This window comes from Zonotrichia leucophrys, chromosome 9 (assembly GCF_028769735.1).
Source record: "Zonotrichia leucophrys gambelii isolate GWCS_2022_RI chromosome 9, RI_Zleu_2.0, whole genome shotgun sequence".
NCBI classification, from domain to species: Eukaryota; Metazoa; Chordata; class Aves; order Passeriformes; family Passerellidae; genus Zonotrichia; species Zonotrichia leucophrys.
The window spans coordinates 6,535,791-6,553,633 of record NC_088179.1 but is presented as its reverse complement, the minus strand read 5'-3'; the positions used below and the strand labels follow the sequence as shown (position 1 = coordinate 6,553,633).

The 17,843-nt window shown below is 46.3% G+C and overlaps 1 protein-coding gene across 5 annotated transcripts in view; it reads left to right on the top strand.

Annotated features, from left to right (window-relative positions):
- Positions 1–17,843, top strand: part of NGEF (neuronal guanine nucleotide exchange factor) — a 37,930-nt gene that overhangs the window by 17,248 nt on the left and 2,839 nt on the right. For all 5 annotated transcript variants that reach the window (XM_064721391.1, XM_064721395.1, XM_064721394.1 and 2 more), the window contains 10 exons: positions 917–1,191; positions 5,488–5,648; positions 5,787–5,939; positions 7,924–8,053; positions 8,786–8,860; positions 10,797–10,886; positions 12,479–12,642; positions 13,645–13,800; positions 16,834–16,913; positions 17,341–17,445. In XM_064721391.1, coding sequence (XP_064577461.1) covers positions 917–1,191; positions 5,488–5,648; positions 5,787–5,939; positions 7,924–8,053; positions 8,786–8,860; positions 10,797–10,886; positions 12,479–12,642; positions 13,645–13,800; positions 16,834–16,913; positions 17,341–17,445 — 1,389 coding nt within the window. The remainder of the gene's footprint in view (positions 1–916; positions 1,192–5,487; positions 5,649–5,786; positions 5,940–7,923; positions 8,054–8,785; positions 8,861–10,796; positions 10,887–12,478; positions 12,643–13,644; positions 13,801–16,833; positions 16,914–17,340; positions 17,446–17,843) is intronic.

The following is a 17,843-nucleotide window of genomic DNA, read 5'->3' as shown; positions in this document are numbered from 1 at the left end:
TTTTATATTCAAGCAATTAAAATTCTGGGTCCTACAGATGGTTCAGAAAGAAAAATGGGACAGTTTGAAAGCCCTCAGAGAGACAAAGGATGTTCTAAAGATTGAACTTCAGGATTCCTACCTTTTCCATGCTGTCAGTCGATACCAGAGCGGAGGCAAATCCAGTGCAATTTCATCTTCTCCCAAAGTTAGTAATTGAAACTTGGGAAGACACCTGGTGTCATTGATGTGCTGCCCCATAGTGTGAACTCAGAGCCTGTTCCTTAGTCCTGTAGCAAATAAGGTACCTTTTAGATATTAGTTTTGCATCTTCAGGCATCATAGAAACTAAGAAGGAAAACAGCAGGATATTAAGCAACATGTCCAAGGCTAACCATGAAGTCCATACCAAAGCAAACCTGTAGCTAGTTGTAGTAACTGTAGCTCGTTGTCCCAAAGCTTCACCTGTCCAATGCCAGTAACAGCAGCTCAGTGTTTCCTCATTAAGGATTTTTGTGGCCATTAAATTGCTCCTTTTAAAGTCATTTCAATGTGTGCAGTATGACTTTTCCAGACACACACCTTAACATCAACCTATATAACTTGTAACATAGTAATATAACAGAGAAAATCAAGGTTTAAAAGACATTTAAAAGCCTGACAAGTCAGTTCTTTTATGTCTTCTGAGTGATGATGGATTCATCTGAGTGTGTTACTAAATGTTTTGTGAGAGCAGATTTTTACATTTTAGATTTAGAAATGCCCTTCCATTTATAGCTTCCACTTCTGGCTGAAGCAAGAATACCATAACAGGGTTTTCACTCTGCATGGAAGGGACATCTCTCACCTCTGCTGAGGTGAACTAAAGCAAAGCAATTGTCCTTTCCCACAATCTCGTTCAGTCGCAGCCTCTCAGACCTGCTGTGTTCCTTCCTAGGGCTCTTGTACCAGGAATACCGAGATAAATCTACGCGCGAGGAGATTGAAACCAGGCGATTGCAAGATTCACAGACAGACCCTGAGGAGACTTCACCCAGTGAGGAAACCCCATCTGAAGCAGAGTCCACAAGTACAACTGAAAACAAAGCTCCACCACAAATCAATTTGCTGAGAAATTCCAACTCCAGGTTCAACTTATGGCAGGATCTTCCTGAGGTCCAGAACAGTGGTGTCCTCAGCATCCTCCAACCAGATGAGATCAAACTGCAGGAGGTAATGAAGGAGTATTAAGAATATTTCTTAATCGTGTTGCTGCTTAAAAAATGGAAATTTAATTAGGCCAAATGATCAAGGTTTAAAAACTAAAAGCTTCACAGCAGTCGCAGACAAGCCTTGCCCTGTTGAGTACTTTCTGAGTTGCACTGGTTAATGTACCACTCATTGTTTATTGTGAAACTGCAGACATTTTCTGTATGCTACTGCTGCTGGATGATTCTGTAGCAAAAGGAACTTCTTTTCCCTTTTCTGATTCAGTGTTAGGAGCAACTTACAAAAGAAGAGAGATATTAGGAGGTTTTTACAAAAGAGCCATCGGTTCCAGTGCACATTAATCCTTTTCCGAATTAACTATCAGGACCCATACCTTTCCACCAGAATTCTTAGAAGAATTCAACCATTAACTGTAAGGCTTTGAATATCTGACATAGTAGAAATAGAAGAGATAGAGATTGATATACATCCTTATATTTAATTGTTGCTACTTGGAGTCTGTTGCAAACAGTAAAAATTAATGACAGGTATATTTGCATTTAGCTATACAATGCAGTGACATCACTATTTTAGAGCCATGTGCTGTGACTTACAGGACTGAAAGGAGTAGGTGGGGGTAGCTGTCACAAGTGATGACAACATCAGTTGCCCCACAATTTACAACTGGTTGCTATTTTGGGTATCATGGGGAGTGTGAGTGTTCTTTGTCACTGCATAGCACTGCATTTATAGCCAGCAGTGGAGAGGGCAAACCCTGTAATGTGTGGTTTGCGTTGTGGTACAAGGCTCTATCCCACATCTCCAGCTGTACTCCTGCACCAGGATTGCCTCGGATGAGATGGTGGGATGGGTGTGGCAGTGAATCTGCTTAGCCCTGGCTCATGGGACTGTACCCTAAGTGCTGAGGAATATCTCGGGGTGTAAGCAGTCCCTCCTAAGTTCAGTCAGACTTCCATAATCCACGCTGAGGAGCACCTTGTGCACACAGTGCCAGTCCTGGCTAGGGCTGGAACTTGACTGTGACACTGGAAAGTTCATCTTGTGCACTCCAAGGGCAGTGTTATTCACACCCTTAGTGGAGCAGACTGGTGTTTACATACAGTAGTTTGGGCTAGCAAGCACAGGCTGTTAGTGTATCAGGGTTAGGGCTGAAGGTGAATGAAATAATTTGTTTTTTTCTCCATGTTCTTCTTCTGCACTGGTTATTTGGATTTGCTCTGTTTACCTGGCAAAACACGGTACTTCCAAGTGCCAGCATGACAAACACAATCTGGCATCTGAAAAATTACAGGCTTTTAGTTTTACTTTTGCTTCAAAATGAAGAATTTTTATGGAGAAATATTTTGCTAAAAAGCTTGCATTATAGATTTCAAAACTTGTCATTTCTGTTAAGTTACATTTGTTACCTGTATGTGGTTTTGGGAAAAAAATCTTGGTGCTGCTAAACCTCCATATTAAGTGTGGTCAATTTTCTTCTTTCTGTTAAAATAACCAGAGAAATAAAGCAGTTGGAGAATGGAACAGTGCTGTCATAAAGAAGTGCTGTGCCTTCTCCACTGTTAGTTTATCAGACCTGAAATTTTCTTCCTGCTTGTCCTGGGATTAGCACACTAAGAGATTATAAAATTGCTCCAAGCCAGAAAGCTGTGAAATTGGCTGAACATTGGACAGATAGAGTGGAAAAGTTGCTTTGTGAGGAGGATCAAGGTCAGAAAACAAGGAGGGCTAGAGAAATCACTGAAGGTATTGAAGAGATTATGTTGAATTCAGCCTTGCTGTAAGCAAGCACTGCTTGCTCCTGCAGTTCTGGAACTCTATTCATGTTGGCTGTGAACTGTGAGAGTGAACTGTACATGAGGGCTTAATTTAGTAAATGTAAAATGTTCAGCTTCATAAAGGAGAATTGGAGAAGTTTTCCTGAAGTACAGGACAGCAGAAATTTTGGAATAAATATCTTAAGGACAAAACTGTATTTTCTGACCCATTTTATCTTCAAAGCTGTAGTAAACACAGGGACTAGAAAAGCTTGCATGTCTTCAGCCAGGAAAGGTGGAGCAAAAGCATTATTTTGATCATAGGGAGAAAGAAAGTTGAACACCCTGCTTTCATAGCTGAGGAAGGGAACACCACCAGAGCTGTGACAGAGCAGGGCTTAAACAGTCAGAGAAAAAGTTGGTTATCTGAAATAATCTTCAGGTGAAAGGCTAGAACAGGAAGAGAAATCTGGTATTCATTAGTGGCAATGATGGAAATTACTGAGCAGCTTATCAATGCAAGATTAAAAAAGGATTTTCAAGCATCAAAACAAGAAACTTGACTGGAAGAGGAGTGGATGCTTGAAAAGTATCATGGAAAGTGATTTTTTTTATTGTCCCCATTGGAACAAACAAGACAGATATTATCGCTATGGATTTCATTATTTCTTTAGTATAGCCTGCATTCTGGACCTGCCCTTGCAGGTGTGGCGCCCTCCACTACAGCAAACAGCAAACACAGATTCTGCAGTCAGACTTGGCAGAAAAAATCCTGACTTGGAGTCTCTGAAAAGCTGCAATGCAAAATGATTGGAGGTGTCAATCTCCAGAATACCTGGAAGGGACAAGCTATCCTAACACATCCTGTATATCTTTGCCTATTTCCACCTCTCTCGTTTATCAAATAAAAAGGTACAGGTAAAGCTGTAAAAGTTACATTTAGGACTAAGCCAGTCAGGCAGAAAGAGAGAGGTTCTCTCACAGGTTCACCCAGTGCCTGGGTAAAGCTTCTGGGAAAAGATGAGCTGATAGTCCTGCACTTTTTTCATAAGGAATCTGGCCTTGAAAAAAATCCAGTGTTCTCTTATTTCTTAAACACTGTCTGTTCCATGGTCACTAAGTTCATCTTTATAGACACCCTTTGCTCTGTCTCCCTACTGGGGGCTGTGCAGGCACAATCTCCTCCTCTGGTGCAGAAAACCACTTGTTGGACTTGGGTGCCCACCGGGAACATTTCCTAGGCTGCCAACCCTGCAAAGGGCTGAAATGTCACTTCAACTGACTGCTGTTTTAGCTTCTCTGGGTTGAGTAACAGCCCTCCTTCTGAACCCATTCACCCAGACCTTGGAGTGCAGCACAGTGTCAGGGACACAACCCAGGTCTCTACCTCGAGTTCTTATGTGATCCACAGTGATATTTCCAGGAAAAGGCCAAAAACTGATCAGTGAAAAAATCCAAATAATTTCTTTAAAGATAAAAAAGAGACAACAAGCAAGCCACAAGACAGACCCCCAGCTAATTCAGAGTATATTTCTCTATGTACACATCACAAAAACCACTGCATGTACCTGTGGCTTCATATGACCTCCTCAACTTTAGCTGTGCCCCAGCAGCCACTGAGAAGCAGTCCCTGAGCTCTGACACCGCTCTGCCTGGCCAGCCCCCCCTCAGAGTGCAACAGAGGAGCTATGGGAACAAAGGGAGCATTGAAGCAGCTTTAGATTCAAGGGAGCAAAACTTTCACTGAACTACCAACTGCCTCTCCTAGTAATGGCAGCGTGGGCCATGGGCACCAGGACAAGGAACCCAAGGCACCCCTTCATCAAGAGATGCCTGAAGGATTTAACAGCATTGTGTTGAACCTCTGTGAAAGTCTTCAGTTAATCTTACTTCAACTAATGGATACAGTAGTTGTGTAAATAAACACCTTTTGTATCTACCTCTGAACAGAGACAACATACACTCCCCCAGAGGGTAAGGGATCTCTGAGTGGTAATAGTGGAATGTCCCTGCAGCACTTGCAATAGGTAGAAGACTTTATATCTACATCTCATTAAAGTGATTTTTATCTCTGAATGAAACCATCAATTTGCCGTTCTGCTTCCACAGACCACATCCTTGGCCTGAGGAAACCAGGCTTTGCTCCAGGGTTTTCTCTTCTACCAGGATAAGCAAAGGCTGAAATTTGGAGATTATTTATGATTTCTGATAGTAGTTAGGCACTACTGTATCTTGTCCTATTCTGTTGTGAATTGGGGCAGAAAAATGTATGGCCAGGGCTGACCAGGGAGTCTCACTTGGACAGTAACAGCTGTGTTTCCTCTAGGTCAGGGCTGATGGTTGTGGGAGGAAGACTTCCCTGACTAACTCACTGTCTCCTCACAAAACGTGGCAAATGCATTGTGGGCTGACCTCTCCCTGCAGCCTGGGCCTGCAGGGTGGGTGCAAGGTCCATGGCTGTGCAGCACAGATGTTCTCATTATTGCCCAGTGTAATGCTCTGTAGAAGGTACCTGCTGACTTCCTTCTTTGGGATTCTCCCCCAGGCCATGTTTGAGCTGGTTACTTCAGAAGCATCATATTACAAGAGTCTGAATCTGCTGGTGTCTCACTTCATGGAGAATGAGCGTCTGAAAAAGATCTTACACCAGTCTGAGGCACACATCCTGTTCTCCAACGTGCTGGATGTCATGGCTGTCAGCGAGCGGTAAGTTGGCTGCTGAGTGCACTGAAAGCAGCAGCTTTAGGTAACTGCACTTGGAGAGGGATGGAGGAGCTGACTTCTCCTGGGATTGCCTGGGACAGATAGGTCACAATTAATAGGGGTGCTGACTTTCTCATTTAGCTTCCTGTTGGACCTCGAGCAGCGAGTGGAGGAGAACATTGTGATCTCGGACGTGTGTGATATTGTCTACCAGCACACAGTTAATCACTTCTCTGTGTACATCACCTATGTCTCCAACCAGACCTACCAGGAGAGAACCTACAAGCAGCTCCTGTGAGTTCTAGCACTTGTTGCTGCACCATTTTGTAAAATTGTACAAGCTACAGATTTAGCTGTAATTTTGGTATTTATGAGAAAGGGCTAGATAGCACAGAAATGGGGTTTCCCTCTTCATGATTTCTCACTGCATCTGTAAAAAGAAAACACAATTAAAGGCTTTATAGTAAGGATTAGTTGATGCAGGTAACATGGCAAGTAAATTCAAAGCCAGCATTTCTCAACTGCAGGAAATATTTATGGTGCGTGCAGGGCCATGTACATGCTTGTGTAATGCACGTATTTTTAACCTGCAAGTAGAGGCAAGAGATGGAAGGCCAAGAACATAATACAGATCTCTGCTGAGAACAACAGCCACTGCTTTTCCCAACCTTCTCAGCAAGGCATTAGATTTTTCCCAATTTCATAACTATTCTTTTTCAGAACAACAGGATTTTCTTAAAAGAAGAAAAAAAAATTTAAAAAGCTATTTTCTTCACATTCTACTGTTATACACAGATCTAGGCCTGAGGATATAATCCAACATATTTTTGTAGTATTTTTCAAGTGTAGCCAGTCTTTTGGTCCAGTAGGAATTCTCTGATACAAGCTCAAAACAACGAGTGCCCTACAAGCTTGTCTTTGAGAGGAGAAGAATCAATTTTTCTCTAGTTACAATGTCCTGGATTCTTTCAGGACAGCCTATTGCACATGCTGCACTGTATTTTCTTCTATAGCATCTGCTGGTTCAGGCAAGAGTAACAATGTTTAGTCCTTTCATTTCTCTGCTCTCTAACTTTTGAGGGAAAAATATTTTAAGGGGCCTTTATTGAGCTTGGCCTGCTGTTCTCTCCAAAAAGAGGGTACCACAGGGTTTCCTTCAGTCAGAGGTGAGCAATACAGCTGCAGAAAGAATTTGCCTACAGTCATTATCTAAACACTTAGAAGCAAAGCAGCAATAGGCTGGGTTACTTGAGCTTGAAAGGGACCTGTTGGAGATGAGATATTCCTAAATGTGAATTCAGAGGGCAGCATTTTTGTCTGCAGGAATACATAAAGCATGTTGAAAAGAACTGACTCCCTTCCCCAGGCTCCCAGCTAGCACAGGAATTTTGCAACACTTGGCTGAACTCAAAGCCTGAGGTGTGTCACAGTTTCCCCCATTTGGCTGTTCCTCAGACACATGCAGTTCCATTCTGCCGTGAGTCACCCTGCCAGACAGGTACCTGCTGCAGCAAGGAGGGACTCTGCCAATGGCTTCTTTCACATGTTGTGAGGAACACCCAGTACAGACAGGTTTTGCACACTTACCAACCTCTTTGCATCCATGCTGTTTCCAAAACTAGCCACGACTCCAGCAGCACAAGCCTTGCTCAGGTTCACTCAGTCCATGGCTGCCAGGAAGCTTTGTCTGCCTGTGGCAGCCAGGACCACTCTGCTCTGCACAGCTGTGTCTGTGGCCCAGCTCTGCCCTCATGTCCTGCAGACATCAGCAGGGAAGGCCCAGCCATGGCCTCTGCCCTTCTCAGGCCAGATTATGATTTCCATCCTCTAGCTAAGCAGCAAGGAATATTCAAGCTTGAGCTACTTTGTGGCTTGTCTTGTTCTTATGACTGTGTGAATTTCACCTTATCACAGAGTTCCAACTGTGTAAAAATATATAATTATGCCTCTGACTCATTTACTTGGACACATACCCCATTCACATACACCTACACACGCAGTGTATGCTGCTGAGCTAGATATGAACACATGTGAGCACTGCTGTGGCTTGTACATTAGAAGTCTATTTTTTCCCTCCCCCAACACTATTTATAGTTTTAGATTTAAACTAAAATACACCCAAAGGCATTCAGTCCCCTCCTTCCCTCTTCTCTCCTATTGGGAGAGACCAGGCAGATGCTGTCTCTGGGACCAAGCTGCTTTTGGGTCACCAGCCATATGCCAGAGTCCCAGGCAGGGTAGCACTCAAAGTTCTCAGCTTCTCTATCTCTCCTCTCAGCCAGGACAAACCAGCCTTTCGGGAAGTGATCTCACAGCTGGAGCTGGATCCCAAGTGCAAAGGCTTGTCCTTTTCTTCCTTCCTGATTCTGCCATTTCAAAGAATCACTCGACTCAAGCTGCTGGTGCAGGTAGAGTTTTGCTCTTCTCTCTCTAACAAAGGACTTCTGGATCACTTCTGGAAATTTCCTTTCCAGCAGCTGTGAATGGGGCTTAGATACAGCCACAGTGACCCTAGAACTGGCTGAAGCCTTTCCACAGAGTCAGACATTCACCACAACTATGGGAAAAGGATTTCAGTCCCTCAGAGTCCATCCCTGAATTAGTGTTGAATTTGCCTGATAGCTTTTACTGGCTGAGAGCTGAGGAGGAGCTTTGCCAGAAGGGGTAGCAGCAGTCCATTAATCCAGCTGCCTGATGGTTAGGATGGTGACACACACATGCAGAGCAGCTGGATGACACAGGGATGCTACACCACGATGGCTTGGACCAGTCAGCCAGTGCTTTGCCACCTTATCTAAACACTGCTGGAGAATATGCTTCTAGGGATGAGGAAACAGCTCAGTCCCAAATGGTCGTATCCCACTGGGATTACCAATATCACTGTCTATTAGTGCTAGGTCTAGTTATTTATTAATTTATTTTTATAAAATAAGAACCTACCTGTTGTATTTCTCTTAGATACAAGGTCAGATGGGAAGAGGTTTTAACGAGAAAGGGGAACTAAGAGGTGAGAGTCATTGTGCTGTGTCACCTTTGCTGTAATTAGGCTGATGGCCAGAAGTAATTTGTAGGCTAGCAAACTTTACCTTTCTGTGCTCTCACGTTGGGACAGCATTAACACAGCCTTTTCTCCCCTGCAGAATATTTTGAAGAAAGTGGAGGAGAAATCTGACAGGGAATCCACTGCCCTGGATGCACATAAAGAACTGGAAACAGTAAGTTTGAATTAGTTAATGGAGGGCCATTAAGGTTAAATCACCATGTTCCATTTCACACACACACACACACAAACCCCTGTAAAAATCCCCTGCAGACTACATTCTGTCTGGGAGCAGTTTCTTTGAATTCTGTCACTGTGTTTCAAGAGGTTTTTCCCCTGAAGTCTGAAGGATGGACTAGTCTACTTGCACATAGATGTCAGTGGCTGCCAATCCCTTGCTAACAACAGACGTGTGTTTCTGCCATAGGAAAGGGCAGAGAATGTTTTCCTTTAGAGTCTCCAGGAACACAAAAGGGTTTTCAGACAGCTGAAGGTGATGGATCTGACTGAGAGGTGTGTGCACATTACAACTGTGTCAGGCTCCTCCGACACAGCACACTTTTTCTTCTGACCTAGAATAACAGCTTCCTCATGAAGTACACAAGCCAGCTTTTAGCCCTCTTCCCTGAAGCTGGTAGGTAGATGTGGTGTTCAGTTGTGCTAGTTACTGATGGGTACAAAACCCCACGAAGGCAGTGGGATGTTTCCCATCTGGGATGTTCCTGATATGGTTTGACAGGATAATTCCATTTCTGAATGGTCTAGACATAGCTGGCAGCTGCATGTGCTGGGACAGTGTTTGAACCCTTCACCATCAGAAGCTTGGAACATCTCCTGAGTCTTGCAGTTCAACACAAGTATTTGAAGTTGAAAACTGTGCTAGAACATCAGCCTGAGGATGGGCCTGCAGTCTCTGACTGAAGCACTAGAACAGAACAGGCTCTTGGATTTGCCCTGAACCAGTATAGCAACTGTATGCTTGGAGATCACTAGGGATAAAGACAGGGACTTTATAAATTAAGGATGTTCTGCACTGAGTTAGTATTTGCAGAATCCCTCTTGACACATCTGGTAGCCAATTATTTTTCCATTAGTCAGTAGCCTGAGGAAGACTGTTCCTGCAGCATGCAGATGACTATAGCCGCTGATGGAAAAATGCTGGGTTTGTATTCAGTCATCAGTGACTCACATGATCAGTTTACTAATTCTTTTGCACAGTTAAACACTTATCTGTAAGTGTTTAAGCTGATACCTAATGTCCAGCTAGGTACAGGCACACAACAGAGACCATCTCATGCTTACTTTTTCTGTACATTTGTTTTCTCTCTTTCTATTTGAGAGGCAAGAGATGATCACAGTTTCAGTTACTGATATACTGTTAGATTTTAAGTAGCAGAAACAGAGCACAAAGTGGAGCTTGTTCTCCAATGTAATTTTTCTACCTAGCCAGTTCTCAAGAGAGTTGCTCCTTATGAAACAGGCAGTGGCATCTAGGTTAAGGTCCCTGTAACAGCGTAGTGCTTGCACGTTGGTTGTGGTTTTTCAGTTAAAAGTTTGTACTCAGAACACAGCTGGGCTCTGTATAATGAATGTCTCTTTCCCTAGGACATTTCATAGCCCTGGCATCTAGTGCTGCTTGGCAGAACTACAGCCTCTGCATTCTTGAAAAAAAGATGTTTGGCTTCATTCTCTCCTTGAAGATGATACTGCAAATGTACCTCATTCCAAGTGTTGGGAACAGGGAAAATGAGATATATGATGTGTCAGATTCTGGAAAACAAGCTGTTCATTTTGCTGTGCAACCAGAAGCACTCTTTTGTACTGTCTGGTTCAGTAACTGAATGTAGCCACCTAATATGTCCTCTGACAGTCAGTTTCCACCTGTAACACCTTCTGGATGTTTGGGAGCTTTTTGGTTGCTCAGGTTTTGGGTTTTTTTTTTTCCCCTTCTCTTTTACATGCACCTACCATGTTGATAAAAATAACTTGGCTTTGTCGATTCCTGTTACAGCAGGGCACTTACCTGATTGTGGTCAGGCCTTTTCATGCTGTCCATCATCACTTACCTGCTTAAGGCCAGCAGAGACAAACCTTGTGCTCTCTCTTCCCAGGTGGTGAAAGCATGTAATGAAGGTGTCCGGAAGATGAGCCGAACAGAGCAGATGATCAGCATCCAGAAGAAACTAGAATTCAAGATCAAGGTATAAGCACAGGCTGGACACTTTTGTTCACTGTCTGCACTTTGCAGACAGCCTCCAAAGGGTCCTGTCCAAAGGGGCTGCTGCAGGCACAGCACCTCTGAGTGTGCTCAGAGCACACCTGCTGCAGAGGCTGGGGCAGCACCTAGGCAGGTGTGATGTGCACGTACACAGGTGGGACACATTGGCATCACCTCTCCTGTGCACTGTGCTCCTGCTCCAGCACTCAGGTCTGGCTCTGCCCTCTTACATCCCTTCAAAATGCAGGTCACTTTCAGCTGTTATTTTACATACAAAATATGTTAAAGGTCGATGAAAGCTACAAAGCAAAACACTTTAAAACTGAAAAATATCCAAAGACTGCCCCACCATTTTGATTCTTTTCTGTACATATGCATTGTGTACAGTCTCTAAATACCTACTGCTGATCTGTTTCAGCTCCACTGAGGGAATTACTACATCAATATTTAGGGGTATCTGATCAGATCTCAGTTATATATACCAGATGGTATATATAGTTATATATATATATATATATATACACACACTAATATATATATCTCAGATGTATACCATTAAATTCCAGTGCTGAGTATAAAGTTGTCAGTTCTTTTCTTGAATGCTATAGAGAAGCTTCTCAGGTCTGTCTGCTCCACAAACTGTAAGGATCATATTCAGCTTCCAAGCAATCTTTTTATGTACGTGAACAACCAAAACAGAAAATTTGGTTTTTACAGAGCACTTTATCAGTGTGTCAGGGCTAGACCACAGTCCACAGGACAGTAGTAGATTAGGGAGGCTACACAGTTGCCTTTACCTGTTGTAAAGCTGAGGCTGTAATGACAGGCAGGAGCTGGTTCGTCTCTGGAGCAGATCTGCCTTGGGACCTGGCATGAGTAGAGCTCTTCTGGGGAGAAGAGTGCAAGGACTTGAAAAGATAGATTGTACCACCATGCATGTAATGAGCACTGGGAGTGAAGGTAGGAAGAGTGTCAGTTATACAGGTATTTTTCAATATTTCAGTCATTTGGAAGTGTGGTATTCTTCTAGTGCGAGATGTGCTTTGTTCTGGGCTTCTTGGTTTTAGCACAATATGTGTTGAAACTCCAGCAGAAATGCTGTGATAGGTGTGTGAACGGTACCTCCACCTGACAGGGACAGACCCAACCACAGGAAACCTGTTTAACCTTGGTTTTTTGTAGCCAAAAGGCCAAATCTGTGGTTTTAAAAGTCAGTCTTGCTGTTTAGGAAAGTTCAGCCCAGGTGACAGGATCTCTCAGAGGGAGATCAGGGCATAGGCTGTTGTTTCATTCCGGTACTTGGCACTCTAGCATTGCCATGCTTAAATATCTGTCCATCCCCGGGCTCCTGCTGTACCCCTATCCAACCTCTGTCACGCTGTGCTGGGCTGTGTGGATGGCAGAGCACACTGCCCTCTCCTTGCAGCTCTGCTCCAGCCTCTGCAGTGCAAGTTGTGGTGATGGGAGTTCACCACCCTTCCTTTTGCTTCTCTTGGTGCTTTCAGCATCATAACTACCTGAATCCATGGGGTTTGGCTGCTTTCCTAAACTTTGCCATCTCTTCCTCCCTTCTAGTCTGTACCCATCATCTCTCACTCGCGCTGGCTGCTGAAGCAGGGGGAACTGCAGCAAATGAATGGTCCAAAGACATCACGAACTCTTCGCACCAAGAAACTCTTCAGAGAAATCTATCTGTTCCTTTTCAACGATCTGCTGGTGATTTGCCGGCAAATTCCGGGGTGAGTGCAAAATTCAGGTGGTACACGGGATACTTCATTAGTTCTATTGCCCCAGTTTTATCCAACCTGTCATGCTGTGACCCCATCCTGTCCCTCAGGCACAGGCACATCCCTTGGCCTGACACGTACACCTCCCTCCAGTAGTCACCATACCTTTAAGCACAGCTGACTCTTCATGGGTGCCACAGCTCTCTCCAGCTGAAAATTCATGGCCAACAGGAGTTAAACAGATCCCAGGGCAGCAGGGTGACTATGCATCCAGCAGTTTCTGCAGGGTGGAAGTGAGTTACATTGGCTGGTGAGTTACACTGTCAAGAAGTGATTTTTGACTCATCGCTTCCTGAAGAACAGCTCAGATTTAGTCAGTTACAACTCTAAAAAAGCCGACTAGAAAGTCAGAGTAGCAGGGAGGGGTATAAATTTTGACCCAAGGCCAGTGCTTGTATTTGACATGGTGTAACCTGTCTGAGGAGGATGTTGTTGTGCTGAGGACTGTGTCTTGTGCAAGCAGACACTGGTGAAACACAGCAGCAGAGAACAGCACGCCCTTTGTGGCATGATTAGACCCACTGGTAGGGAGCATCTTGCCCGTCCACTGTTCCTAATGAACGTGTCGCCGCGGTGTCTGTACGCTGGGAAATGTTTTGCTTCTGTGGCAACTTGTATCCAGAAAACACAGAGGCACTTCATAAATAGGAATGAATTAAGCCTCAAAATCCCCTTTGAGGGAGCGCCATCTGTGTTTTGGACATGGGGAGCTCAGACAGAGCAAGCAACTTGTTCCAGGCCATGAGGGCTGCCCAGGGCAGAGTACAGAGAGGGCTCCTTGCTTTGCAGTGGGTTTTTATAGCCACACGCTCATCCCATCCCACAGCAGGACACCTTTTCTCCTCCTTCTATGCAGCAGCTTCTGGTCTGTGTCTGCAGTACAATTCTGGGTGGCTGAACTCAAAGTCTCCTGCAATAACCACAGTTTTACCTCATCTCTCTTACCTCTCCCAGGGACAAGTACCAAGTGTTTGACTCTGCTCCCCGAGGGCTTCTTCGGGTAGAGGAGTTAGAAGATCAGGGGCAGAGTTTGGCCAATGTCTTCATCTTGAGGCTGCTAGAGAATGCAGATGACCGGGAGGCCAGCTACATGCTGAAGGCATCGTCCCAGTGAGTACCAGTCAGCCTGCTATCACTCAGCAGTGCTCTCTCTTACATCCTGCCTTCTTGGGGACCAGCTGTCCAGGCTTTCCAGGGATGGGCATGGGGGGATCCCACTGCTGCAGCTGAGCTGGCCCTACCAACCTCTCTGCCCAGCATAACTCCCCTGATGCTACTGAAAGCCCCAAGGCTACTCATCACCTAGGCAGGTTTCTCTCCTGTACGGGGTATTTGAGGCCTCTGGGGTGGTGGACAGACAGGCAGTCCCTGTTCTGGGACAGAGAGATCAGAAATCAGCCCAGGCACCAGGCCACAGGCCCCAGCTGATTTATAGACTGCAGCATGCTCAGAAAGTAAAACCAAGCAGGATATACACTCACACACTCCAGAGGCTCCACTGACTCACAAGAATCATGGCCATGCCTGACCTGCCCTGTGGAGCAAAGTGTCTCCTGTTTGTGGGTGAAGGTGGGAGAAAAGGCTACTTCCTCTGTGTCTCCACAGCCAGTGCCAGTCTTGTGCAGCCCTTCTGCAGCTCAGGGCCTCCTTGTCTCCCTGGATACAGATTTTCTGGCTCACTGATTTTTCACTTCAGGCTCCAACAAGCTCAGGCTGGGCAAATGATTCAGCTGTACTAGCACTGACCCAGTTGTTTTGGAGCACAGGGCATGGCTTTCTCACTGACCCAAGCATTACCAGGCCCACATTTTCCAGCCACCAGCTAAACAGCTCCTAGAGACAATGCACATCCCCAGGTTGATGTTGTCTGCTGTCAGCAGGCTGCTGTTCATCATCATATTCCTAAATGAACACCGGGGTTGCACCCTGACTGCCCCTCACCACCAGCACAGCATCAGCACCAGGATAACGAGCCCCCAGCACAGTGAGCAGCTGCACCTTCTCCCCAGACATATGGCTGCAGCTCTGCTGCGCTGAAAATAGAGATGTCACTCACACTATGCAGGGCAAGCACACGTGTGACGTCTGTGAGGCTTGACTGTGCAGCAAATGATAAACCAGGCCAGGATTTGCTCAGCTCAGGGGAGGCAGTCTCAGGTCCATGCTCTGCATCCTGTCCCATCTTCTAGGTGGCCACAGCAGGTATGTGATCCAGAACATGGCTTGCCAACAGGTCTTGAGCACTGAAATGTGACATACCAACTGCTGAAGGCTGCTGTTTCAGAGATGCAGGAATGATGGAGGTAGTACTGGGCACAGACTGGAAAACTGAACATTTAGAGAGATAAGTGGGAGCCAAACAGAGACTTCTGCATCTCTTCTACAGCTCTTGCAACAATGCTGCTCAGTAGCAACTTGCAGCTCATGCCCTGGGTGGGCTCTGCCAGGAGCTGACACTTTATTTGGACACAGTCAGTTGTACCGATAGAACTGCAGTGTGGGTGGGCTCCTTGCAGGCTGAGAGGAGCTGGGCACTGGGGCAGATCCATGGAGCCCTGTAAGGATGTGTGTGCAGGCCCAGCATGCAGACAGGGCCATAAGCATGGCAGGACTCTGGGTTTGACCTGTCCATGTTATAGCTCCTCTGGGACCAAGGCCCTTGTCCCACATCTTCATGTGATGTGACCTGCAGGTGTTTCCACTGGTCCTTGGCATTGTTCTTCATAACTGAAGTATAAAGTATTCCCAACCCTACAGATCAACCTGCCAGCACTTGTCCTTTACATCCCCCTTTTAGGCCCCTCTCCTTCCTGAAGGCACTCCCATGGCTTTTCATGTGCGTCAAGCTCAGGCTTTAAAACCACCTGAGAAGGTAGAAAACTCTCAGAGGGAAGCACAGCTGGTCCTCCAGGCAGGAGCTGGAGCATGTGAAGGTGAACTGCCCCATTTCCTCATGAGGCTGAGGGAAGCCTGAGGGGAGCCAAGCCTGGGTCTTCTCCAGCATTTGTGAGATCTTCACCCTCCCAACTGCAGGTCCAGATTTTGCAGCATGCTGTTCACTTCAGGCTCCAACAAGGTCTTGTTGCCAAGCAAGTGGTACCTTTGGTGTGCTGCAATGCTCTTCTGCAAGGGAATTAATCAGCTCTGCCCTTTAAATGTTCCTACACAGCAGTTGCGGGAATAAATGGTTCCTGTAACTGCTTAACTCCCAGAAAAACTGCTCCTGTTGAGCAGCCCAGCCAGGAGCTGCCTTTGCTTGCTATTTCTCAGAGAGTGCCAGGCCCCCACCTTGCTGCTGGCTCTTGACAGCAATGCCAGCAGAGGGACCCTCCCCAGAGAGGGACCGTGCTGCCTGTGGGGGACAGCCAGGGCTGTGCAGCAGGGCCCAGAGCAGTGTGTCACCTGTGACATCCCATCAGGGTGTGCAGCAGTGGGGCTCAGCATCACCACTGCACCCAGGACCCTGGAGGGGCAGGCAGGAAAAGGCTGGGAGGAGGAACATGAAGTCCAGAACTGGCTGGGCAGGAGAACTAGAGCTCTTACTGTAGTAAACCCCTCAGGTTTAGCCAGGGCCCCTTAGAGAATAGAATGCTGACACAGCGGCAAAGAAGTTTCCTGTCTCCAAGGACATCCGCCTTGTACCTTATCCCTATAGCCATGTAAGGCAATATTGTGTTAAACCCTACTATTAGTCACTTATAGTCACCCTAACACCTTTGCCATTAGTCAAGATTAGATCCAGGCCAAGGGTATAAAAGTAGCATACTCTACCCCTACTAACTCGGAAGAAGAAGAGCTGAGACCCTTCACAGACCCTACAATAAAGCCATACTCGTAGAACAGCCAGTGTCTTCTGCTTCTCCTCTCTCTACCGTCTGCTAGAGCCTTAAGCCAAAGGAAAAGCTACCTAGCAAGCAAAGCTGAAATCACAAGAGCTGCCTAATCACTAAGAGCTGAATATCTCCCTGCTTGCTAAAGGCTAACCCGCAGCCTTAGTCTCAGAGCGAGCTAGCTTCTAGCACCCAGTCCCCTTGGGGACTGAGCTCTAGAGCTGTAACAGCTTGCATAAGATAAGACCAAGCAAGGCTCATTTATCTTACAACTCTTGCATGTTCACAGCTTTGGTTTGTCTCCCCTATCCAGGAGTGAAATGAAGCGCTGGATGATTTCACTAGCCCCAAACCGGAGAACCAAATTTGTTTCATTTACATCCAGACTTGTTGGTAAGAGACACAGCATGGGAGCTGGGAGCTCTTCACCCCTTCCCCAGGACACCTTATTCTGCCTGATCTCAGTGCAGCCACATACCTGGGACCTATGCCAAAGCTGAAACCTCTCCCTGGGCTCCCCTCCTTTTATCTATGGCTTGTCCTGGGCCTGGCCCTGACCTCAACCCCTCCAACCTGGGCTGGGCTACACCAGCACTTTCCTCCCTTCCAGGCTGCCCATGGCTAGCACGGTGGTGATGACATGAACCCAGTCCCTTCCCAAGAGTTGCTTCCCCAGTACCTGTGGCTGGGGCACTTCCTGGATTCCCCAGATCAGAGGGACCACGTGCAGAGCTCATGGGGCTACAGTCACCCAATCTGTGCTGTTCTTCAAGGGGCTCCATCCCAGTCCATCCCTCACTCTTGCCCTGTTTCTTGGCAGACTGCCCACAGATCCAGTGTGTCCATCCGTACGTGGCCCAGCAGCCTGATGAGCTCTCCTTAGAACTGGCTGATGTTCTCAACATCCTGGACAAGACAGATGATGGTATGGGGACGGGATGGGATGGGGATGGGCTGGGAGTCACTGTAGAAGGATGGGCTTTGCTGCAGGCAGGTAGTTGTGAGTTTCTCCCTCCAGCCAGGGAGAGGCCCTGGCATCAGCATCACAGCCAGAGAAGGAAGTTACTGCCTTCTCCTAATAGCCAATCCAGGTTGCCTAAGTTGTGACAACACTGGCACAGCCTCCCAGCACCAGCTATGGGCCATGGTAGAGCTACCACAGCCACTTCAGATATAAGCTATTGTTACCTTCATGTTGCTTCACAGCCACGTGATCCTGCTCTCTGGGGTACTCTTGTAGCTGCTGGTCTCAGGCACATTGGATGTCTGCTGGGGACCACTCCTGTGGCTCCAGGGACAGCTGAGGGCACTTGGTGGCAGCAA